This window comes from Macadamia integrifolia, chromosome 8 (assembly GCF_013358625.1).
Source record: "Macadamia integrifolia cultivar HAES 741 chromosome 8, SCU_Mint_v3, whole genome shotgun sequence".
In the NCBI taxonomy this organism is placed as follows: Eukaryota; Viridiplantae; Streptophyta; class Magnoliopsida; order Proteales; family Proteaceae; genus Macadamia; species Macadamia integrifolia.
In genome coordinates, this window is record NC_056564.1 from 12,565,854 (window position 1) to 12,591,797 (window position 25,944).

Genomic DNA, 25,944 nt, shown 5'->3' on the forward strand with positions numbered 1-25,944 from the left:
TCCTTGTGTTCATGAGGCCCATCTTTAAGGAGATTACAGAAGTTTAATTGACATCATGTGGACTGAACTGGCATGTCACGATATACAGTACAACTATAGAAGCAAAGTCACCATATATTCCTCCCCATCAATGTTTCAAATATACTACAACACACGCAGGACAGGCATTAGGTGAGACATAATTTGTAGCTGAGATCAATAACACATCCAACATCAAAATTCATCCCCAAAATTGTAAGCATAAGATCTGACCAGAAACCCACCACTGTGATCTGCACCCTTTCCCTTATTTCTATTTTCCCCTCTCTCTCTCTTACCAGGTTTTGATCACAACATCCAACCAGAAACCCACCACAGCAGATCCATCTATTTGATCTGCATCACGAACCAGCAAGCACAGCGGCGACTTCGCCATAACAGTGCAACTTCGCAAGCACAGACGCAGACCTCGAAGGAAAAAAGGCGACTTCCCAAGAAGACCTCGCAAGACTAGAAAAGAGATCGATCTACAAAAAAAGAAAAAAATTAGGGGGCAGAGGGACAAAAAGAGATCGAGAAAGACAGAGAATGAGAGAGAGAGATCAAAAGATCGATCTAGCATCCCACCTTGTCGACGGCAGGTGATCTGAAACTTCTCGCAAGAAAAGAGGCATCTTCGGTTTCTCTGTATGCTTCTCTCTTTAGCTTTTCCAAGATAGAAGAAGGTAATAGGGTTTGCAAGCCACCATTGAGCCCTTTTCTTATGTTTTGAGCGCAAATTCCGATTTTACCCTTCCATACTTAAGTGAGAGCCTTGATTCTGCACCTTTTGTTAAGAATCGATTCTGAGTGTGGGAATCTTGCTTCTTATGCTCCAAAAGGGACTCCAAAACTTAAAAAGTTTCCGGTTCATTTAAAAAAAAAAAAAAATTTGAACCGGGCTTACCATACAGTTTTTATCCCATTTATGTTCCAAAAAAATGAAAAAACAACAAAATCCATTTTTCAGAATGTTACAGTACAAAGCCTAACTATCTAATAATTATCCTATTCTAACTCAAAAATCTTTTACCTTAGCAGACTAAGACTCTTACTATTACTATTCCTGTTAGAAACGTAAACCTCATAGATGCGCTTATGAATTATGCCCATTAAAACAAATAACCAATAAACAAGTAGACCAAGACCCATAGAACCCATCCATGGCCCAAAATAAGGTTTTCCTAAGTGCAATGGACTGCAATGGAGGAAGACGGGAGGTTCCTTTTGTGCAAGTGAAAGCAGGATAGTCAATCCCTTGACCTCCTGGTACCCCCATAACTGCCTGCAAGTGTACCAACCAATTGAGACAGCAGTTGCCTTGATTTCCAATAGTTTTAAGTGAAAAAAGATTCATGCCAAGAAAATTTAAGGCATAGAAATAACTATAAATTAAAACCTGACAAATGATTGGAAAACAGATAATACCAATGAAGAACTACTCAATTCACTTTGCACTGATTTTGATGTTTTTTCCTTAAAAGCATTCACATCTTTTTAATTTTTCTGATGGTCTTTCATTTGAGATCTCTAAGGACATTGTTTAACTGATGGTACACTTGGCCCTATGTGCCCCTTGGAAACGAGGCAAATTATTATCCATGGCAGTCCTCATAGCTAACCTATGGGGATTCTAGGAGGAGATGAATGCAAGGCCGCTTCAAGATATCTATATCAGATATAGAATAACCATGACTGTCGTAAATGGGTACAAGGGTAGAATTGTCTTTTAGGGTATTTTAATCTTGTATTTATTCCTGGAATGTTCACTTCATATTATAAATAAAGTTGGCCTATGTCCATTAGACAAAAGTTATTATTTCCTCTCAACATGGTATCAAAGTGGAGATCCAAGCCCTATTACCGCTTTCTTGACCTTGGGATCAACGACTCTCTCTCTCTCTCTCTCCTCCTCCTCCCCCCCTCTTGGCTTCCTCTCTTGGTGGTGCTTCTCTAAACAACCAAGAGCCTCTATACTCCTTCCTTCTCCTTTGTTTGGGCTCTCAGATCTCCTTTTCTTGATGACTTGAGAGACCCAGCCCCCTTTCACTTATATTGGTTTTAAGGTTTTCACCCTATTGGTTTTTTTATGTCAAGGTTATGTTTCCCTTGCTTTTTGCATTGATTACTATTGATGATGCCTTCCTCTGGTGTTGTTCACCAACTATGTGGCTTTTGCTAGCAAATTTTCCATGTCACATTCCCTACCCAAGGAAAATCAATTAATCAGGGTTTTCACCCTTATCAATTTTTGGATTTTCAGGGTTTTTTCCCTACTTTTTCGTGCTTCTGCTGCTTGCGGTGGGTGTGTCATCTTGTTCCATCCAATCTCCATCCCTGCAGCCACTCAGTGGTAACCATGTCAGGGTTTGCGTGCTCAACTACTAGTGGTGAAAACTCCTCTCGAACCCTACACCCTTCTCACATTCCCTCCATGTGCTATCAAGCTTAATGATACCAACTATCTTATGTGGTCACGCTCATGTTGTATATCCATCAAATCCCGTGGTTATTTTGGATATCTTATTGGACCCACAAAGTGGCCTACCACAAGTACGAATATTGATAAATGGGAGTATGTAAATTCTTTTGTTATAGTTTTCCTTGTCAACTCTATGCAGCCACAAACTTCTTGCGGCTATCTTCTTCTTGACTCCACTGTGAATATAGGGAAGTCAACACAGGACACTTACTCCTAGGTTGGGAATGATGCTCATGTATTCAAAATTCGCCAGAAGGTTCATAGTCTGAAGCAAAAGGACTAACTCAGTCACAATACTATTTTGAGTTGCAAACTCTAAGGCAAGAGTTGGAGTTCTATGAGGAGTCTGTTCCCACCACTCATACTGATGTCACCAGGTTCCAGAAACGAGAAGATAAGATCAGAGTCTATGATTTCCTAGTAGGACTGAATGTGGATTACGATCAACTGTGGGCTCATGTTTTGAGTCCGTCTCCCTTTCCTACTCTATTATACAACTTGAGGACAGCCGCTACATTACTATGCTCCCACAACCTATTACCACTCCCATGAAGAGATTTGTTCTTGTCTCTAGTACTCAATCCTATAATGTAGCCTCACTGTCTGGTGGCTCCTCTACTAGAATATTTGTAAGTGCGACTACTGCGGCAATGATACCAACGTGCACTTTTTGAAAGCATCATGGCTTCCCACTGACAAATCTGGAAAAGGTCGTGGACGTGGAAAGTCATAGTAATTCTAGTCCGGCCAACCATACTGAGGCATTTGACTCCGACTTTGCACCAAGAATCCTAGTAGCATCACTATCACCAGATGAGCTTCTTTCCTTTCGGCATCTTCTAACTCAGTTAGAACCTCATGTATCTGCATCAATGAGTTTTTCTCACTTCACTCCATCCAGTTCAGGTACCTATTTCTGTGGCCATAGTACATCTGTTCAGTCTTCCCCGTGGATTATCGACTTCGGGGCATCAGATCACATGCTAGGCTCTTCTACTCTTTTCTCTCAGTATACTTCCTACTCAGGTAATAATAAAATTAGATTGGTAATGACACTCATTCCACTATTTTGGGAAAGGGCTCTGTTCGTTGTAATCCTACTTTATCTCTTTTGACTATTTTGTATGTTCCATCCTTTCTTACTAATATAATTTCCATTAGTAGTCTCACTTCCAATCTCAATTATAAAGTCACATTTTTCCCTTCTCATTGTCTTTTTCAGGATCTAGTGACGAAGGCAACAATTGGCTCTCGAAGGTGCATAGTGGTCTGTATCTGGTTAATGATGACCGGTCTTCGGTCTTTGGTCAGGAACTTCAAACAGCTTCCTCACCTCCCATCTTGTTACTACAGTGGTACCGTCGGTCAGGACATCCTCCATCTTAGCTACGCTTTTTCCTTCTTTCAAGCATTGTAATTCGAGTAATTTTTTTGTGAGGCATGCATATTGGCCAAACACACTCGAATAACTTATTCTACTTTTGGTAATAAAAGTGTCACTCCTTTTCATTAATACATTCTGATATTTGGGTTCTACCCCGTTATATGTCTATAAATGGTTTTCGGTGGTCTATTACTTTTATCAATTGCCATTCTCGGACCACTTGGGTCTATATGATGTGAACCAAGGGCTAGTAGGTTTTTCATTGTTTTCAGCAGTTCCATCGTATGGTGCAAACCCAATTCAATGCTACTATTAAGGTTCTTCGAATGACAATGGGCATGAATACTTTGAGGTTCTTTTCAGGCTTATCTTTCAGCTCATGAGATGGTTCATCAGACTAGTTTCGTCAATACTATGGCTCAAAATGGTGTTTTTGGAAGGAAGAATCGCCATCTTTGCAGGGTTGAACACTCATGTTTTAGATGTATGTCCCTCCCCAATACTAAAGTGACATTAGTCTCACTGTCGCCTTTCTGATCAAGCGAATGCCTTCGGGTCCTTGAGTTCTGCTACCCTCTGGATCTTCACCTATGCTCTTTTGTCTTTCCCATTCCTCCTAAAGTCTTCGGCTGTGTAAGCTATGCTCGTGATCATCATCCTCACAGGAAGTTTGATCCTCGTAGTATCTAGTGCATCTTTTAGGGGTACTCTACCTCCTAGAAAGGCTATCGATGTTATCACCCTCCCTCTCAGCATTTGTTTGTGACTATGGATGTTGTCTTTCTTGACCCTGCGTCTTATTACATGTCCCACCTCTTTAGGGGAGTCTTCTTCCATAGTGAAATATGCGCCGCCTCTTGAACTAGATACATTACCATTTGTTATCCATGTCAATGATCCTATTCAAGGGGAAACTAACACTCCTACTCCAGATCGTCCTTGTCCAAAGAGGCGTGTTTATAGTCGCAGACAGCAGACTCAGATCATTACACCTCTTGCTCCTACTCTACAATGCCAATCGTCACCTCTCAAACCTAATCTAATTCGCCCAGACCCAAGTAATTCTCAATCCCCTCCCGATGAAGTTCTATTTGGCAACATTGACCCTACTCTTGAGTTTCCTATTGCTGTTCGCAAAGGTATTACGTCCTGCACTTTCATCCTATTGCTAAAATTATTTCTTATGACTCACTTTCTCCGCCCTATTATAGTTTTGTGTCCTCTTTATCCTTTGTTCTATTCCCCATACCAGGAAAGAAGTAAATGCAGACTCACAAGGGCAGGCAACTATAGTTGAAGAAATGTAGGCTCTAAGAAAAAATGACACATGGGATTTAGTGTCTTCCCTCACAGAAGATGGTTGTAAGTGGGTATTCACAGTTAAACAGAAGGCTAGTGGTACGGTGGATCATTACAAGGCTATATTGGTTGCCAAGAGCTTCACCCAGACTTATGGGATTGACTTCCAAGAGTCATTTGCTCCAGTGGCCAAGATGAACACGTTCCATGTTATCTGATTATATGTTATTAATTTAGGCTAGGACCTTCAACAACTGGATGTCAAGAATGCATTTCTTTATGGGGAACATGAGGAAGAATATAAACAATCCTTTTGGGTTCACTTACTCTAAAACCCAAGGGAAGGTGTGAAAGTTGAAGTGTGCGCTATATAGGCTGAAGCAATCCCCTCATGCTTGGTTTAGGCAGTTTCACAGGGCTGTGATCGCTACAAGGTACTCTCAAAGCAATGCTGACCACACTGTGTTCATCAAGTGATTTGGTGGAAAGATTGTTATTTTGATTGTCTACGTAGATAATTGTTGTTAAAGGTGATGACCTTGTAGATTTTCTCGCCTAAAGGAACACCTGTGTGAGGAATTCGAGATTACAGATCTTAGATTACTTCATTACTTCCTTGCTATTGAAGTTGCCAGGTCTTCTCATGGAATCTACTTCTCAACGAAAGTATGTGCTTGACCTTCTTTCTAAGACAAGTATGTTGGCCTGCAAGCCTGCAGATATTCCTATTGATGCTAATGGTCACCTGTTCAGCGAGGAAAGTGATCATGTGGATAAGGGGAGAAATCATAGATTAGTTGGGCGTTTGATTTATCTTCTCATGCACATCCCAACATAGCATATGCTATCAACTTTTTTTGCCAGTACATGCATGATCCTTACTCATCATACATAGAAGCCATGCTGCACATTCCCCACTACTTGAAATCTGAACCAAGACGTTACATCCATTTTCTCCTCATGATTACCTTCGGGTTGAGGCCTTCACGGATGCTAATTGGGCAGGTTCACCTGATGACCGCATGTCTACCACTGGTTATGGCACATTCGTTGGTGGTAATCTTGTTATTTTGGAGAAGCAAGAAGCAAACAATTGTTGCCCGGTCTAGTGATTAAGCAGAGTTCCATGTTAGGGCCCATGGTATTTGTGAGCTTATATGGCTTCATGGCCTTCTTATAGATTTAGATATTCCTACCACTCTTCCTATGAAGCTATTTTGTGATAGAAAATCTACCAATCAGCATTTCTCACAACCCAGTCTAGCATGATCAAACAAAACACGTGGAGATTGATCGGCACTTCACATGAAAAAAAAAATAGATATGGGTCATATCACTATGCCTTTTGTTCCCATCAATGAACAGTTGGTTGATCTATTTACTAAGGGTCTTAATAGTAAGATGTTTCATCCTATTATCTACAAGTTGGGCATACGTGATATCTATGCACCAGCTTGAGGGGGAGTGTTGTAAATGGGTACAAGGGTAGAATTGTCTTCTAGGGGAATTTTAATCTTGTACTTATTTCTGGAATGTTCTCTTCCATATTATAAATAGAGCTGGCATGTGTCCATTGACACAAGTCATTATTTCATCTCAATAGTAAGATAACAACGAAAGTGGTATATTTAGCAGCAAATGATGATTATGTTATATAAGTAAGATAACAGAAAAGGTGGTTTTACTTGGCAACAAATGATGATCCTTTAGAGGTAAACAACCAGATTTTCTACATTGTGAATGCAAACAATTCATTGGTGCCTTTACATTCATTAGAAATGTTAGATTCATATACATCATCACAAAACTCTAGTAACAGAGGATGGAAGATTCATTTTGATGCGGGAGCATCTCTGCCGACCAAATTTGTGGTTTGATTTTCAAACAAGGGCCTTGATTTATAATTTTGGGGCAAGGCGTGCATTTCATAGGTTGGGCAGCATCAAATAAGGTTTGTATTATAGTACTTTCTTTAATCGTTCTTATTTAATTTCTGGGCTCAGCCTAATGTCTAAAGGGGATAGGCCAGACGTGCTGAGTTGTATGTAGAATTCCACTTGTGTTTAGTAAATTTTCAAGTCATATGCTGAGCAAAGGTCGGTTTCCTACTCACGGTTTGAAGTATTAGACCATATCATATCGTATCGGCTGATATATACTAGTACTGGTCAGTATCTATACGATCAAGTACAATACAATACTTATTTTTCAAAAAACAAAAAAAAAATTGTATCGACCGATACGATCTGATACATGTAAGATACGCCTCCTTAAACCAAGAAACAATTGAGTGAGATACGAAACTGAGAGCAACCGAAGGACTTGGAAAGCTTGTTTTTCTCTTCGATATGAGCTAAAGGAAATCATCTAACATAAGAAACGACTCAAATATTCAACAAGTTGAGGACTTACATTGTTCAAATCATGGATCTAAATAGATTTTTGTGAAAAAAAGGGTAAAGTTGCAAATCTCCTTTTTAAAGTTTCCATCTTAATACCAATTGGCCTGAAGTGGGGTGGCCTCTTGTGGCTCTTATACATGATAGTTAAGTTACCCATAGCCGATGTGAGACTATCTCAATACTCCCCCTTATGTGCAGACTTGCATTGTGGGCTCTGTCATGTGTGGAGCAAAGCTCATCATCAATAGAGGCCCAACCTACCCGCTCTGATACCATGTTAAAGTTTCCATCTTAAAACCAATTGGCTTGAAGTGGGGTGGCCTCTTATCACTCTTATACATGATAGTTGGTTACCCACAACTTATGTGGGATTATCTCAATACTCTTTTCTTTCTTTTCGGGTGCTCAAATCACTTTATGCGTCATTAGATTAGTAAAAATGACTTAAATCCTTGCATCAAGCTGATATATGTATCATAAGCATAATAAGGTTTTTAATGCTTCAAAACTATATTTTATATGTATCATAAGCACATGCATGCATTTAATAACCGTTTCCATGCATATCTTTAGAATATCATGCATCTCCAATACGATGTGATAGCTAGAATGTAAGGTTTGTGATTAAACAAGGGAGAAAGAGAGAAAGAGAAAGAAGAAGGAGAAAGGGCTGGAGAGGAAGAAGAAGAAGAAGAAGTATGGTAGAATATATTTTGTCAGTAAAGTCTCACTAACACAAATATATTACTACACTAACATATTTACAAGATATTACACATATCTCCCTAAGGAGGGAAATTACACACACCTCCCTAAGGAGGAAAAGGAAAAATAAAACATAACACGACAAATTACTAAACTACCCTTATAGAAACATAACTAATATCTCTAACACTCCTCCTCAAGCTGGAGAATAAATATCATGCATTCCCAGCTTGGACAGTAGAGAACTGAACCGATGATGAAGAAGACCCTTTGTGAAGATATCAGCTAGCTGATCTCCAGTCCTCACAAAAGGTGTGCATATGTAACCAGTGTCAATCTTCTCTTTAATGAAGTGTATGTCCACCTCTATGCACTTTGTCCTGTTATGTTGCACAGGGTTGTGGGCTATACTTATGGCAGCCTTATTGTCACAACAAAGCCTCATAGGTGCCTCAGTATCAAATCCCAACTCTTGGACCAACATTCTTAACAAGAGAAGCTCACACACTCCATAAGCCATGGATCTAAATTCTGCCTCTGCACTAGGCCGAGCCACCACAGATTGTTTCTTGCTCTGTGATGTAACTAGGTTTCCACCTACAAATGTGCAATAGCCTGATGTAGATCTCCTATCAGAGACTGAGTCAGCCCAATCTGCATCAATGAAGCCTTCTATCCTCATGTGGTTATGCTTGGCAAAAAGTAGTCCTTTTCCTGGAAAGGACTTAAAGTATCGGAGAATGCGGTCCCACTCTTGGGAGCATGCATAAACTGACTCACCATCCCCACTGCATAAGTAATGTCTAGACGAGTCAAGGACGAATAGACAAGCTTCCCAACCAGCCTTTGATATTTCCCTGCATCAACAAGAGAAGGCTAGCATCTTTCCCCAGCTTATGATTATGCTCAATAGGAGAACTTGTAGGTTTGCAACCTAACATTCATGTTTCTTTCAATAGGTCTAGAATAAACTTCCTTTGGCATATATTTATGCCCTTCTTGAATCTAGACACTTCAATCCCCAGGAAATACTTCAAGGGTCCTATATTTTTAATCTCGAACTGTTGGGCTAAGGAACTCTTCAGATCGGCTATCTCAGCTCTGTCATCTCCAATTACCACAATGTCATCAACATAAACAATCAGAGTTGTAATGGTGCCATTACCACGGTTAGTGAAAAGAGTGTGGCTAGTCTGACTTTGAGAATAACCATTCTTCAGGATGGCCTGTCAGAACCTTTCAAACGAAGCCTTTGGAGATTGTTTAAGACCATACAGAGCCTTTTTGAGAAGGCACACCTTTCCTGCAGCTGAAGGGAACTTAAATCCGAGAGGAGTTTGAATATACACCTCTTCTTCTAAGTCGGCATATAGAATGGCATTCTTCACATCTAATTGATACAATGGCCAATCCTTATTCATTGCTAGAGATACAAGGACCCTTATGGTGTAATGCTTAGCCACAGGAGCAAATGTGTCTTGATAGTCAATCCCATACACTTGACTGTATCCTTTTGCCACCAGCCTTTCTTTGTACCTCTCAATAGTACCATCTGACCCGTACTTGATTGTGTAGTCCCACCCACATCGAACTAGAGTTCTCCCCCTTGGAAGGTCAACCAATTTCCAAGTACAATTTTTTTCTAGGGCCATTATTTCCTTAGTTATGGGTTGCTTCCACTTAGGGTCAAGCATAGCTTGAAAAACATTCTTGGGAATAGAAGCAGATGAGAGAGCAATAGTAAATGCAACACCTGCAGGGGAGAGAGAGTCATAGGAAACAAATTGGGCAATAGGATTAGTACAAGCTCTCTTTCCCTTCCTAATAGCAATAGGAAGATCTAATTCTGATGGGGAAAGATATTATCTGATTGAGGAGGGTGGATCTCAAGAGTTGGATTGAAAGAGGACTCATAGCAGGTCTTCTTGTTCCTCCTTGTATACACAATCGTCATCTTTTCATTACCTGAGCCTGAACCACCTTTTGAATGATCACCAACATCAGTAATATCCACCTAAAAGTATTTCCCAATGTCAAGCACAAAAGGAGAGATAGGCAATGGAGAAAGAAAAAGGATCTCATCAGTAGTCTTTTCACCTTCATTATGTTCCCCCTGAAAAGGATGCTGAGGAGAGGCAAAAAAAGGTGCAGACTTAAGGAAGAAGACTAAGGAGACAAGGTGTCCAAAAGAGTTTTGGAACCAAGGAGTTATGTTGGCTTATGGTTGATCAAATAAGCAGTAGTAAGGAGAGCATTAGACCAAAAAGTTTTAAGAACATGTATGCCAAATAGGAGTCTTACTGACCTCTAACAAATGGTTGTTTTTCCTCTAAACTACCCCATTTTGTTGTCTGTCAACACAAGCTAGTTGATGGATAATGCCATGATCAGTAAAAAAGTCTTAAAAACCACCATACATGTACTCCCCCCTTTATCAGAATGAATAATTTTAATTTTGGTATAAAACTATGTACATACCATATGATAAAAAATTTTAAAGGCATCATACACATCACTCTTGTGCTTCATCAGAACAGTCCATGTAGCACGGGAAAAATCATCAATAAAAGAAACAAAGTAACGAAAACCAAGTAAAGAAGTAGTAGTAGAAGGCCCTCAAACATTAGAGTGTACAATATGAAAAGGAACAGTAGATCTATTACCATGATAAGGATAATAAGAACGACAATGTTTGGAAAAAATATATGGTTCACAATGAAATACATGAGAACTAGGAAAAGAAGTAAATAAATGAGGTAATTGTTCCTCATAACAACAAAAGATGGATGTCCTAAACGTTGGTGCCACAACATCACAGAATCCACAGAACTGCTATCAATACGTCCACACACATAAGACTGAGTTATAGCCAAAAAAGGTGATTGAGGTTCAAGTAGGTAGAATCCTTTCTCCTCACGCCCACTGCCAATAATCATATTCGTCACCAAATCCTAAAAGAGAAAATGAGAAGGGAAAAAAGTGCCATAACAGTTTAAGGATTTTGTCAGGTGACTCACAGATAAGAGATTACGGGTAAGGGCAGGAACATGAAGAATAAAATCAAGTGAAATGGAAGAAGTAATAGGAATGCTACATTTACCAGAAATAGAGGAAAGGGAGCCATCGACAACCCTAACCTTATCTCTACCGGAACAAATAGAGTACGTATCATAATAATTATGAGACATACTAGTCATATGATCCGTAGCACCAGAATCAATAACCCAAGATGGAGCTGTGGAAGGGGCAGGCGAGAAGACCTGTAAGGCGGAAGCCAAGGACTCTAGCAAAGTAAGTGAAGGAGATGATGAGCCTCCTAGTTGGGACATGACCCTGTGGAATGCTGTAATATCCTTCCTAGTAAGGGAACTATGCTTTGCCTGTGGACTAGGAGCAGACCGTGCAGTAGCATGCTCGGCCTCAACACTGTGGGCTCTAGCTCCCCCACTACGTCCACCACGAGCACCACTAGTACCACCATGCATGTCAGGAGGTCGACGATGAAGAACCCAACATCTCTCTTTGGTATGCCCAGACTTCCCACAATGATCGTAACGTCTGTCATCCCCACGGGATGGACCTTTTCCTCAGCCACCACCACGCCAATCTCTCTGAGAGCTAGTAGTAAGAGTTGACTGCTCAATGGAAGTAACATGTTCCATGGCCACCCGCCTGGTCTCCTCACTCTGCAAATAGCTACACACTTCATCAAGGGACGGAGTAAACTTTAGTTTCATCCTCAGGATTGGACAGTTGGAGGTCCCTGTAGTGATCATACTCCTCCTAAAGACTAATGACAGTGTTGTAGTACTTAGAAAGGGTCCTATCCCCTTGGTTCATGCCAATGAACTTTTGGAGTAATTGATAAACCTTGGCCGAGTCACCCACACAGTCAAAAGTTTTAATAACACTGTCCCAAATATCCTTGGTAGTTTCTTTCTTCATAAACCTTCTTCCAATCTCAAGTCTCATGGAAAAAAATAAGACATGTCATAACAATGGAGTCTTCAGTCTCCCATTTCGGATATGTCGGGTCATCCGGTTTAGGAGCCTTAATGGTACCTGTAACATACCCTAGCTTTCCCCTGTTCAGCAAGGAAAGCTTCACAGAATGAGTTCAATCCAAATAGATGGTGTTGTCCAACTTCACAATAGAGATCTCAGTATGTGGGTTATCAAAAACCATAAGATTAGAGGAGCACTACTCGATACATTGACTGAAACATCACCAAAGAGGGCTCCAAGTCCACTATCTCCAGACATGTTGTGGATGAGGAATCACAAACACAATGGGGAGTACACACTCTACCCAAAAAAGTCCTTCCCAGATACTCAGAGATAAATCCCACAAGGGAAGAAACACAATAACCAAGGAGAAAAACTAGATCAAGGCATACTAATAGCAGTAAGATAGATCATACCATCTCGCAACACCCAACAAATGCATCTCACAATCCAATATGGCTGAAATCCATCATAAACACAACTTTGGAACACAGCAAAAAAGAAAACAGAGGAGGCAGTACCTGTAAATCAGTAGAAAAAGAGGTTGTGACCTCACATCTCTCTCTCCTTAGGGCCGAGAGCTTAAGGACTTTGTAAAGGGGCCTTGGGCGATTCAAATGGGGTATGCACCACCCTCAATGGTGGCAGGATGAAAGAGAAAGAAGGTTTTCAAAAACAGGAGGGCGGTAATCATGGGATGCCCAGAAAATGGTTCTAAAAGCTCCTTAACAGCTTCGATCCTTCTAAAAAACTCCTCAACGGTTTACTTTGACCTTCTTTCAAGCTCATCTCAATAATACTTCAAGTCCTTTTCACATTATGATCTCTTCCTTGGAACCCCTTTGTAACCTAGGGTTTCAAAGAGAGGAAATAGGAGGGAACTTGTAATCCGACTCCCAAACCAAGATCTTATGCTTTGATATCAAGTTAGAATGTAAGGTTTGTGATTAAACAAGAGAGAAAGGATTGGAGAGGAAGAAGTTGAAGAAGTATGGTAGAATATATGTTGTGATGTTGTGAGTAAAGTCTCACTAACACCAATATATTACTTCACTAACATATTTACAAAGTATTACACATACCTCCCTAAGGAGGAAAAGGAAAAATAAAACATAACATGACAAATTACTAAACTACCCTTATAGAAACATAACTAATATCTCTAACAATGATAAGTCTCTAAAATCACCCTCCGATATATGATACCCAATACCGATTCTTAAATCCTTTCTCTTACAGCTAGTTAATTACTTAAAAGATTCAAATACCTACTCTATCTATGTTTCCGGCTGTTAAGCATCCAAAAGTCAGTATTTGTTAGTTTTGAGAGTCTTTTGGACTGTCAAAGTTAGTCTTACGTAAGGAATGAAATCATCAATGGTTTTGAGGGGGCTTTTGATATTGAAAATTTGAGATTTCTAAGGTGGTTGTCTGTACCCACAACTTAACCAGCAATGGATCTCTCCTTCTCTCTCCCTCTCTTATCCTTTTTCTTTCCTTTATCTCCCTCCACTTTCTCCTAGCCTAAGAATTCGTTTCTTTTCCTATATTCTACCCTCATGATATTTCTTATATTACATGTCAACTTAAGATCTTAGTTGCAGGTGCAAATCCACATCAAAGCCTATGATACATATACTCCACCTAATTTTGATACTATTATTTCTTCCCTTCTTTTTTCTGAATCTTCTCCACTATTACTTATTTTCCTTGAAATCTGATCAAAAATTCTGTTACTTGTACTACTCTTAACTCTCAGATCTATTTGGGCCCATTACAGCAGGATGCTGGGGACATAGATCCCTACCTGCATCACATTTCTTTCGACAAACAAAGAATGTCCCCACCAAGCTGAGACATGAAATTGTGAACATCAGTAAGAAACATGAGAGTTGCTAACAATTTTTACATCAACCAAAAAAAGGGGGAAGAAAGGATGGGCGAAGTATTAAAAAAATAGAAGACCATAAGAATGGAAGAGCTCTCACAGGGAATGTAGGGTTGTGATAATCATCATGAAATACAGTGTCAAGATCGCGAAACAGTCTGTGCTCAGGAGTGTCATAGCGACCATCGCCAAGATCAAGACCACCCAAAAATGCAGTGATCTTTCGGTAATTTCCAGGTGCTTGTGTATCAACCAGCACACATTTCTGATGGTGTGTAAAGATGGTCCCAACAACCTGGATGCAGAAACCAGTAAGAATCAATCTTAGCATGTTCATTTCATCATTGAATAGAGTTATGGAGAGACCATTATTTTTAAGAAGCATCAACAGGGATTAGAATCCAAACCAAAGAAATCAAGTTATAAATCTCAGAAAGCCCCAGGAATTATTTATTTAACCAAATGGCCCATGTAAATGATAGTTTTGCCTTACTTCAGATACAAAATGTTTTGTTTAAAAAACTATATGGCTGAATAGAAAGGAAAATTGTTGGCATAGATGTCTGCAATGTGCCGATGTCTCACATTGTCATCATCTAATCCATGAAGGTATTTACATAAAATGAAACATAGTAGAGAATATGTTTTTGAGATAATGAAGATTCCCAAGATTAGGAATGATAATCAGATATTCATCTAACGTATTTGTATTTCATTTAACCATAAAACAAAAGATACAATTGAGATCTCCGTGACTCCGTGTTCAATGAATGCCATCATGAGGAAGCATTAGTGAGCAGAAGCCATTATTACAGGTCAAAAAGACTCAGAGAGATGGGAATCCTAGCAGCGAAAAGCGTTCTGATGGAATCATGGAATACACATAATGCAGGACATGGACCTGAGAGATTGGAAAGCAGAACAAGATTCATGGATCAGATCCAGATAATTGGGACAGCACTGAGATATGACATGATGGGGCTAGCTACTACCATAGTTGTCATGGCATCCTGGCAACCCAAGGCAGTGGAGGGGTGGCTAATCGATTTGGCAATGAATCGCCTGCTATGGTGTTGCCATGGTAATCAAATTGCCCATGTGTTATTTTTTATTTCTCTTATTTTCTAAAGTTATTTAGTATGTTACAATATATACCCTGACATAAAATATCGACACTAAGCAAAATCAAGTCATAAGAAAATCAACATATTCACACTCATATGAAGTCATCAAAAACCAACACAACTTATTGACATTTAAAGAAATGGTCTAATTCTATAACAAGTTTGATTCAAATGATTTTATTTTTGCATGACTTTTTGTATTAGGTAAAACACAAAATTAACCTTCCAACAGTCTAAGATTACTTTAATCTGAGTTGTTATGACAATGTTATGTCCCGATCAAGCTTATTTTCAAGTGCGCGAATTTTGCACCTAAATGAAAATAATTTTATTGACATCAAAACAAAAGATTACTTTACCGGAATTTTGGTTTTCAGCAATGTTTTACCATGATAAGATTTATAAAATTTTTAGAATTGAGAGAAACCCTAGCATTTGAAAGTTGAAAATCACCCTATAACCAAAAATCCAATTTTTGTTCTTGGACTAGGGGTTGAATTTTTATCCTTCTGGAATTTGATTTTATACTATTTTTATTGGATTCAAATAGGGAGGAATTTTCTTATTTATGAATAATATCTTAAGTAAATGGATTTCAATTTTCAATGACATTTTTCTTTTTCACATGATTTATCTAGACACTGACAATATTTTATGACAAATCCGCCAAATCGAAGGAGCAGACACTGAGCATATTCTTGGATTATGTCTACACTCTTGCATCAACATAGTTCACAAGAAAGAACATCAAAGTAGGAATGAACTTAATGATAATTTGCAATCGTCAACATAAAATCAACAGAGCATAGTTAGTCATAAACAGAGAAACAGCGAGAACTTTAACTCTACCAACACCACCAACCCCAACAGAGAAAGACAAATTACAAGACTATGACCATGGTAAATGACACAAAGAATCCATAGAGAAATATTGAAGCACCATAATTACATAAGCAAAACATTGATTGTAGAATTGCCTGATAGATTTAGTACCAATTCCGATTTACTAAGATAGGGCTGATCAGTTAGTTTTAAGCCCATTAAAGCTTACAATGATATGGGATTGAGAGATAAGCTACAAAGAAATAGCTTCATTTTTATGAGAGAAGAATTCCATACGAATTTCTTTGTAAATAATATAATAAAATATTCATAAAAGGATGCAGTAACCAGGAATTGGACTCAGCATCAATCATCCAGCCAGTAATGTTGCATACAGAAAGGAGGATAAGATATTAAATGAAGTCACTCAGAAAGCGGAAAAAGGACAGACAAGGAAATAGTAGTAGTTTCAACGGTATGTATTGAATGGTTCTGACCAACAAAATTAACAAGATAATTTACTAACAAGGGTTACTAATATTATTACAAAAGCAATCTGTCAATGATGGTAATTGGCAACACAAAGAAGTAACGGGAGTGGAGAAAACTCAACCTAGTCTGCTATGCCCTTTCAACAGCTACCTTTCTTTCTAACTGGCAAGCTAAGTAAGCTACTGCACACCCTTGGGAAACAAGCAAGTAAACTCTCGCTCACTAACACTTTGCAAGTAAACTACCTTACTTAGCTTTCTCGTCAAGGAGGAGCGAGAACGAGCAAATAAATTCATTAACAATGAGGAAGAATATACAAGGAGAAGCAGGGGGAGGGACTATAAGGAGCAAGCCCTCAATGGAGGGGACAACAACTGTGGCTAGAAGCCTGACAAAGAGAAGGGATACATCAAGGGGAGGGGATATGGTGGAAGAGGGAAGGCCCTAGGAAGCAACAATGAGCATGTTCCTTGGGGTATCACTAACCAGGCGATGACGAAGACAACTAAGCTTGGAGGTCACATTATAGTAGATGGCTTTCAAAACCTTATCGTAAGATCAGGAGCTGGAAGTCCATCTACGCAGATTATGCTCCATCCAGATGTGGCTAATAGAGGCACCAAAATCGAGCTTCCCAACCATGTCACAAATAGAAGACCCTCCAAACGTCATGTCAATCCAAATCCATTCTTAGGATAAATGGAGGATGGGCCTGCGGGAAGGCCAGCAGGAGCTGAGGACCTTTTTCCAAAAAGAGGCAAAGGGGTAGTAGAAAAAAGATGGTCAACATCTTACGAGCCATTCCAGTGAGGACAATAAGAGGGGGGAACCTGAATGTGCTGGTACATGAGGAAAGACTGGATAAGAAGGCAGTTGGCGATGGCTTGCCATACCGTGAAGCATGGCAAGGGATGTGGCCTTTAAATTGGATGGTGTTCTGCCATGGCATAATGGGGCCTTTAGAGAAGATAAAATCCGAAGCAGAGGCAGAAGTAAATAATCCCTATGAGGAGGGGAGTCAGAGGAGCTTGTCCCTACCACAAGAACCAGGAGGGATAGGGGGACGGAGGACCAAAGATCACCAAGAGGAGGGAGACAGGAGGGAGGATACCATCTAATGGTAGACATGACGGCATCAACCTTGGTCAATCTACTCAACCCAAAAGAGTAGATAGATCTAGGGGGGACTAGGGAGAGCAACATTCCAGAAGGGTGCCAAGGGTCAAGACAAAGGGAAGTGGAGGAGCCATCTCCAATAGAATAGGAAATCGCACTAAGGGCAATAGGTCTAGCACTGAGGATTTTGCGCCAGATCCAAGAGGCATCAGAAGGGGGGCCACAGTCCAAAGAGAGTTAGAATATAAGGATGGGAAGAGAACAAGGAAATGAGAGATTGGAGGAGAAGAAGAAGAAGAAGAAGAGAAAAGAGAATAGTGGAACATTGTATGTAGAGAAAAGATTCTCTACCACATATATATTTTGCATCACTTAACAAGATATATGATATTACATACACCTCTCTAGGGAGGTAAAAGGGAAAAAGAAAGTACAATAAGTGACAAGAGTAAAATACACTTGACCCTAAAGTACATTTATTACATAAACTTTAACACTAAAGTTAGAGAATAAATGTCATACATTCCCAGCTTGCATAAGAGGGTACTAAGGTAGTGAGGAATGTGTCCCTTGGTGAAGATGTCTGCCAATTGATCACCTGTAATCACAAAGGGTGTGCAAATGTCGCCGAAGTCAATCTTCTCTTTGATGAAATGCCAGCCAACTTCAATGTGCTTTCTTTTATCATGTTGCACAAGATTATGGACAATGATTATGGCTACTTTGTTGTCACAGTAGAGACGCATAGGTCCATTAGTACCATATCCCAACTCAAGGACTAGTTGTCGCAACCAAAGGAGTTCACAAACTCCATGAGCCATTGCCCTCTACTCTGCCTCTACACTAGATCTAGCTACAACAGGTTGTTTCTTAGCCCTCTATGTAACCAAATTACCACCAACAAATGTGCAAAAGCCAAAAGTAGATCGTTTGTCAGAGATGGGTCCAGCTCAATTAGCATCGGAATAATCTTCTATCCTCAAGTGATTGTTCTGGGCACACAAAAGTCCTTTTCCCATAAAGGACTTCAAGTATCTGAGGATGTGGTACACAATATCGAAGTGGCCACTCTTGGGACCATGCATAAACTGACTCACTATTCCCATTGCATAAGATATTTCTAGGCGATTCAGAGACAGATAAATCAGCTTCCCTAATAGCCTTTGGTATTTTCCTACATATACAAGATAGGAACCACGGTCTTCTCCTAACTTTTGATTTTGCTCAATAGAAAAACTTACAGGTTTACACCCCACCATCCCTGTTTCTTTCAGCAGGTCTTAACACAAATTTTCTTTGGCAAATATTGATTCCCTTCTCATACCTTGACACTTCAATTCCCAAGAAATACTTTAAGTGTCCTAAGTCTTTGATATTAAATTGTTTGGCCACACAGGCATTCAACCTAGCTATCTCATCATTGTCATCTCCAATCACCACGATATCATCAACATAAACAATCAATGTTGTGATGGTACCATTACCTCTCCGAGTAAATAATGTGTGATCTGCTTGACTCTGAGAATACACATTCTTTAGAATGGCCTTCTTGAACCTCTCAAACCAAGCCTTTGGAGATTGCTTCAGACCATATAGAGCCTTCTTTAGGAGACAACTTACCATTAGCTGCTGGACACTGAACCCAAGAGGGGGCTACATATATAGTTTCTCCTCTAAGTCACCATAGAGGAAGGCATTCTTCGCATCCAACTGATACAAGTCCAATCTCTATTTGCCGCCACAAATAAAAGGACTCTGATAGAGTTATGTTTGGCCACAGAAGCAAAGGTCTCCTAATAATCAATTCCGTACACCTGACTATACCCTTAATCCATTAATCTTGCCTTGTACCTCTCATTAGCACCATCTGATCAGTACTTGATTGTATAAACCCACCTACATCCAACTAGAACTCTCCCCTTGGGAAGATCAACCAATTTCCAAGTTTAGTTCTTCTCAAGTGCCATAATTTTCTCAAACATGATTTGCTTCCATTTAGGGTATGTCATAGCCTCAATAACAGTTTTAGGGATGGAAGCAGAAGAAAGAGCAACAGTAAAAGAAACATCTGTAGGAGAAAGCATCATAGGAAACAAACTGAGCTATAGGAATAGTATAAGCTCTCTTAGCCTTTCGAACAACAATAGGGAGGTCCAATCAGAAGCAGAAGAAATGTTACCTACTTGAGGAAGATGAAACTTAGGATGTGGATCCAAAGAGGACTCTTGGCAGGTCTTCTTTGTCCTTTTTGTGTATACAATATCAGGTGCCTTCTCTATACAACGTCCACCAATTCAACAATATCCACAGTATCAAAAAAATCCACCTCTTTATGTTTCCCAATATTAAAGAAAAAGGAGTAAAAGGCAAGGCAGTAAAAAATGCAATAACATCAGTAGCCTATTCACTTTCACTCCCATTCTCCCCCCGAAGAGGATGCTGATGTGGTGAGGTACAAGATCTCATACCCTTTCGGATAGCAACATGACGATCATAATGAGGAGGAGGAGAAGGAGGAGCATTGTTACCTTCTGTGTTTTTCTGAAGCTGGTTCGGGAGGCACCGGAAGACATGGTAAAGGTAAGAGCAACTTTCTCTTGGCGGGGAGAATAAGTTATAAGCTCTTTTCTAGCAGTCAAACGACCTTGAGCATTCTACCCCCGAATATGAATCAAATCAATGATGAAAGAACTTGGAGACACTGTATTTGAAGGTATTTCTTCAATAAAGTAATTATGCCCCTGAAGAGATGCTAGATAAAAGGGTTCACCTTCATAGAAAGTTACATCTCTACTGACAAACAATTTTCGGGTAGTAGAGTGATAGCAGCAATATCCCTTTGGGAGATGGAGTACCCGAGAAAGACACACCGGAAAGCCCGAGGATCCAACTTGGGACGTCGAGGAGAGGAGTTATGGGCAAATGAAACACACCAAAGACCTGGGGAGGGAGATAAGGGGCAATAGCAAAGTCGGGAAGCATACTATTAGAGTCTTGAAATCCAAAAGAGCAGAAGCGACCCTGTTGATGAGGAAGGCAGTAGTGAAAATAGCATCCCCCCGATAAAATTTGGGAACATTGGGGGTGAACAGGAGACCTTGCAACATCAAGAAGACGCCAATTTTTTCTCTCAGGAATACCATTCTCCTCTAGAGTCCGAACACAAGAAGATTGGGAGAGAATACCATCGTCGTCAAGATATTTGGGAAAAGAGCTATCTAGATATTCAGTGCCATTATCACTACGCAACACCCAAACTTGAGCACCAAATTGGGTTCAAACCATATTACGGAATAATTGGAAATAAGAAAAAGCTTCAAATTTTGTGTGAAGGAGATAAACCTATGTTAGACGAGTGAAGTTATCAACAAAAGTAATAAATCAACGATACCCACCCTGAGCAATAATAGGAGGACCCCATAAATCAGAATGTATGATAGAGAAAGGTAAACTACTATTATTATCACTTGGGGGTAATAAGAAGACCAAGTGTGCTTGGCAAGCTCACACATCATAAAAAAAATGTCCATGTGGACTATTTTATTAAATCAGGAAATAAACAGTTTAAAAAAGGGGTGCCATTGATGAAGATGGTGGAAATTACTAGCAACCCGACTAGTATGAGCAAAGAACTTAGGAGATAAAGAAGCAGGTTCCGGATCTCAATAGTAGACCCATCTCGAACCTTACCATATCCAATTGTTGCCCCCGTCACCAGATCTGAAAAACATAATGTGAAGAAAAAAAAATGAAAAAAAAATTAAGATAGACAGTAAAGATGATAAACTGAAAATAGATTAATGCAGAGATTAGGGACATGAAGAACAGAGTAAAGGGAAATGGTGGAAGAGATGATAACAGTGCCTTTACCAGAGATAGCGGAAAGAGACCCATCCACTACCACGACTTTGTCCTTACCTGAACAAGGATGATAAGTATGGGAAATGTACGAGGAGCTAGTCATATTGTTAGAAGCGCTGGAATCCAACAGCCAAGAGTGACTATGCTAAGAGGAAGCAAGAAATATACCTGACTAGGAAAGATAAGAAGTGGAGGCAGAAGATGCTAGTGGTGCACGAGAAGCAACAGAGCCCTTCTGAACCATCATACGTTGGAGAGACATTAACTAATTTAAAGAGAAGGTGAGGATGCAATAGTTGTTGTAATAAAACTATCAACAGTATCAGCTACATGAGCCTAAGAACGGGAACCACCTTGCTTCCCACAATGCCCTCCTCCCTTAGGGTGACCATGAAGCTTCCAACAAGTGTCCTTGGTGTGATGGGGACCACCACAATAGTCACACTAAACCGGTTCTTTGCCAGGAGCAGCTGATTTAGTGAAGTCAACCTGAGGAGTGGAGGTAAGGGTTGATCGAGAAAAAGTAATAGAAAGCATTACAAGAGACTGACGGCATTCTTCATGTTGGATGAGGTTAAATGCCTCCAGTAAAGTGGGAAACCTATCACGGCTGATAACATGGCCAAGAATTTGATCATACTCGGGTTTTTAGTCCAGCGAGAAAGTCATAGACGCGATCCCTCTCGGGCTCAGTCTGGAATGTCCAGGCATCAATAGGATCAAATCATGGACACCGGGTGGTAAAAATCCAATTTCTATCACAGGTTTTTGAGGGCCGAATATAATATGCAGGGAGTGTTAACTCCTTCTGAGTTATTTACCAGACTTGGAGACGCAGCTTATAGATATGAGCATTATTATTGGATTGCGCATAGGTATGCTTCACAACGTCCCCCAATTCTTTAACCAAGTTCAGAAGCACAAAACTAGGGCTGATTATGGCTTCCACTGAGCCAATAAGAAAGACATCACCCGGGTGTCATTGGCCAACCACGCATTAGCAGCGGTGGGTTCAATTGGCTTAGATTTATCACCTATTATATATTTATATATCCTAAGAAATTATTACCCTGGATCATGAGCATATAGGCTCGGGACCAAGTAAGATAGTTGGACCCATTCAATTTAGTAGGTCCAAGATGGAAAGTAGGGCTATGGCCATGGGTACCAAGACACACTACCCCCAGCTCCCCCTTGAGAAGTTGCTAAACTTTCCTCCATAAGGAGGATGGAACTAGAACTATTGATAAATACACACAAAATAAAAAACAAAAACTTTCCTCCATAACAATAATAATAATAATAATAAAAAGAGAAGAATGAGTGTAAAGATGATCACTGCAGCTATCAATAGAAGATAGAAGTCCAATAAATACCAAGATAGCAAGTAAATAAGGCAGCAACAAAGAAAGAGACCCAGACAGCAACCAACAACCAGGTGCAACAGCCTTTGCGAGCATCAGAGAGGAGGGTAGAGGCCTTGGCGGCAATCAGAGAAGGATGGAGAGACCCTAGCTGCGAAAAAGTGGGTTGGAAGCCCCTCGAGACACTGGAAAAGGAGGGTGGGACCCCTGCAGGCAGCAGCAAGGGGCTGGAGCCCCAATGGTTAAAGGGCATGATGCCCTAGTGGCAGCGGTGGACATGTTGAAGAGGTTAGTGATCAGTGGTGGAGGCAGCATGACTTTTATGTGACCGTGCTCAGCCTTGGGAGGCCAAAGCCTCTGTTTTGGGGCTTACCCTTCGCAAAAGAAAATCCCAAAAGAATCTCGCTTTAATACCAAGTAGAAATAAAGGAGAAGAGAAGAGAAGAGAATATTGGCTTGTCAGAGTGACAGAGGCCACCACTTTATTTATAATCAAGAGAGGAATTAGAAATAAGGCATGCCTATAAGGCTCACTCATAGGCCTTATTAGCATATTTTATTTATAACCAAGAGAGGAATTACAAATAAGGCATGCTAGCTAAGGCTGACTCATAGGCCTTATCTAGCATGCAGGTACATTGAACCTAGGAATTGCAAAGAGAATGGACCTAAGTCCAAACCAAAGAGAACCGGACCATATTTCGATCCATATTTCATCACAAGCAAAACATGGCAATATTTTATCCGTATCTTCAAAAATACTCCTGCTATGGCCTTAGTAAATCTTACAAGGCATCCAGTTGTCCACAGAACTTCGCCCACCAGGATCAACTGAAAATTCAACCACCTCATAAAACCATCTTCATTTCAACAGAACTAGCATTCAGATTCACAAAACCAAACAATAATGCCATGAACCATCAACTCCTTCAACTCTCAAAAAACGTAAAGATACTAATTTTACTTAAATTTACCATATACTGGCCAAATGAGACCTAAATTTCCACCAAACTCTCTACATGGCCCATGCAAAGGGAGTTGAAGAGACCATGGATAGTCCAAGGAACTATTGTTTCTGAAAGGACCAAAGCTTCAGCCTCAACTGCAGCCTTTTTCTTGGACTTATGTTGGGTTATGATATTTAGATCCAGCTTTTACTAGTAAATTTTGTGGTTTATGCATGCACTGATGATTCTGGACACATCAGGTGCTTCTCTTTAATATTGCATCGTAGATTTATACCTTATAGACATTACTATATTGGAGTCTGTTGTTTTGATGCAAGTCCATAATTACCTTCTTTTCTACTTGAATGTTTTCTTACATGCTTCTGTATAATAAAACAGATTCACAAAATACTTGGTTACATGGAACTCCATTTAGTACCAGACCACAAGCTTGCTGGCACTCTAATTCAAAGATCCGATGGTTATGACTCCTATGAAAATTTCAGCATCTAAAAACTATAGCCCACCCCACCCCAAAAAAAAAATAATAAAAAAAGAAAGAAAATTGTAAAATAGACACAAAAAAATACAAATTGTAGCCAAATGCTCAGAAAAACTATATCACAACAAATTACTGTAAGAAATGAAATAAATTGTAAAATAGACAGAAAAAATACAAATTGTAGCCAAATTCTCAGAAAAACTATATCACAACAAATTACTGTAAGAAATGAAATCATGGTATAACGCCTGCCTTTTGCTTGACAATGCTAAGCTTACTACTGGCATAACGAGGTGACAGCACACAGATGACTGATGAATGCTTGAAAAACTTCCGAGTTTCTTCATCATGAGTTTGCATCACTCCTTCCTGCAGTCGAATGTAAAATCATCATAAGTGGGAAAATATCAACTTCACCAAGCATCCAAAAATCACCTCTATGGATCCAAGAGACTATTACATCACAATTAACCGTAAATGCTGTAACTGAATAGAAGCATACTAAGTGAAGGAGTTGCATGTAAAGAACAGCAGTCGAGGCAAAACAATGACTATTGCAATATACTTGCACAATAAAGTATTCGTTTTAAACCTTGGTGAGAAAGATCTTCATGTGGTCCTTACTGGCTCTGAAAAGCAAATAAAATAGTACCAAAAGAAAAACATAGGTGGGTGATGCAGATCCAAGATATTCCCTCAAGTACCAGAGTAGGAGGAAGGAAATCAGGCCACCAAAACAGCCTGCGGTTTCCCCTGTGAACCAATTCTGGTTGGGTATTGGTTCACCTAAACCTCACGGTTTATTTTATTGCTTCATTGTACAGGTGTGAAACTCTAATAATAACTCCACACCTTTTTAAGCCTGTTTTAAAGAGTCCTAATCAAGTGAAGGAGTGTCCAAGAACTGAATGTATGTGTTAATCCACGTCCTAATTCGGTTAGATTTGAAATTTTGCCAATAGGTGGTGCACCCAAGAGTGACAACTCTACTACCTACTAGCTTGCAGCAATCTACTGCACGGAGGGGAGGAATAACCCCACATGTCAGTGCAGACATTGCCGGTCTAACTGGAAGGGATTCAAACCTCCCAAGCCATGGTGGTAAGTGACCAAACACTTCCTCACTTGACCCCCTTGCATGGTAGGAACATCACTAAAAGGCCATGCACAAGTCCCTAGAGAACCCCCTAGGTGTTGGCAAAAAGGGCTAAAAACCGGCAAAGTACAACAATTGTCCACCGGTTGGATAGTGACCTACAGGTGGCCATCAAGCAGTGGGTCCTGCGCTGAAATGTATTCTTTTCCCGTGGGGCCCGCTTATGTGTAATGGCCTACTCCACTCTTGTCCCCACACTATATGTGATGACCATCTTGACTTACACACCATATGGGTCCAAGGTGGTGGGTCCACATGGCCCGACCCCCGGCTTAGGCCAATTTGGCCGAGGCCCAGTAGATAGACAAAAAAAAACCCAATAGTTTTTAGCTATAAAAAGGGGAGAATGAGCCTTAAACTCATAAATCACCTGAAAA

General features: G+C 40.0%; 1 protein-coding gene across 1 annotated transcript in view; it reads right to left on the reverse strand.

Annotated features, from left to right (window-relative positions):
* LOC122086723 (phospholipase D delta-like) overlaps positions 1-25,468 on the reverse strand; it is a 38,523-nt gene extending 13,055 nt beyond the window's left edge. The window contains exons 1-3 of the mRNA XM_042655704.1: positions 25,409-25,468; positions 24,664-24,780; positions 14,284-14,478 (exon numbers count right to left, since the gene is read on the reverse strand). Of these exons, the coding sequence (XP_042511638.1) occupies positions 14,284-14,478; positions 24,664-24,780; positions 25,409-25,468 (372 nt within the window). The remainder of the gene's footprint in view (positions 1-14,283; positions 14,479-24,663; positions 24,781-25,408) is intronic.
* Between the last annotated feature and the right edge of the window lie 476 nt (positions 25,469-25,944).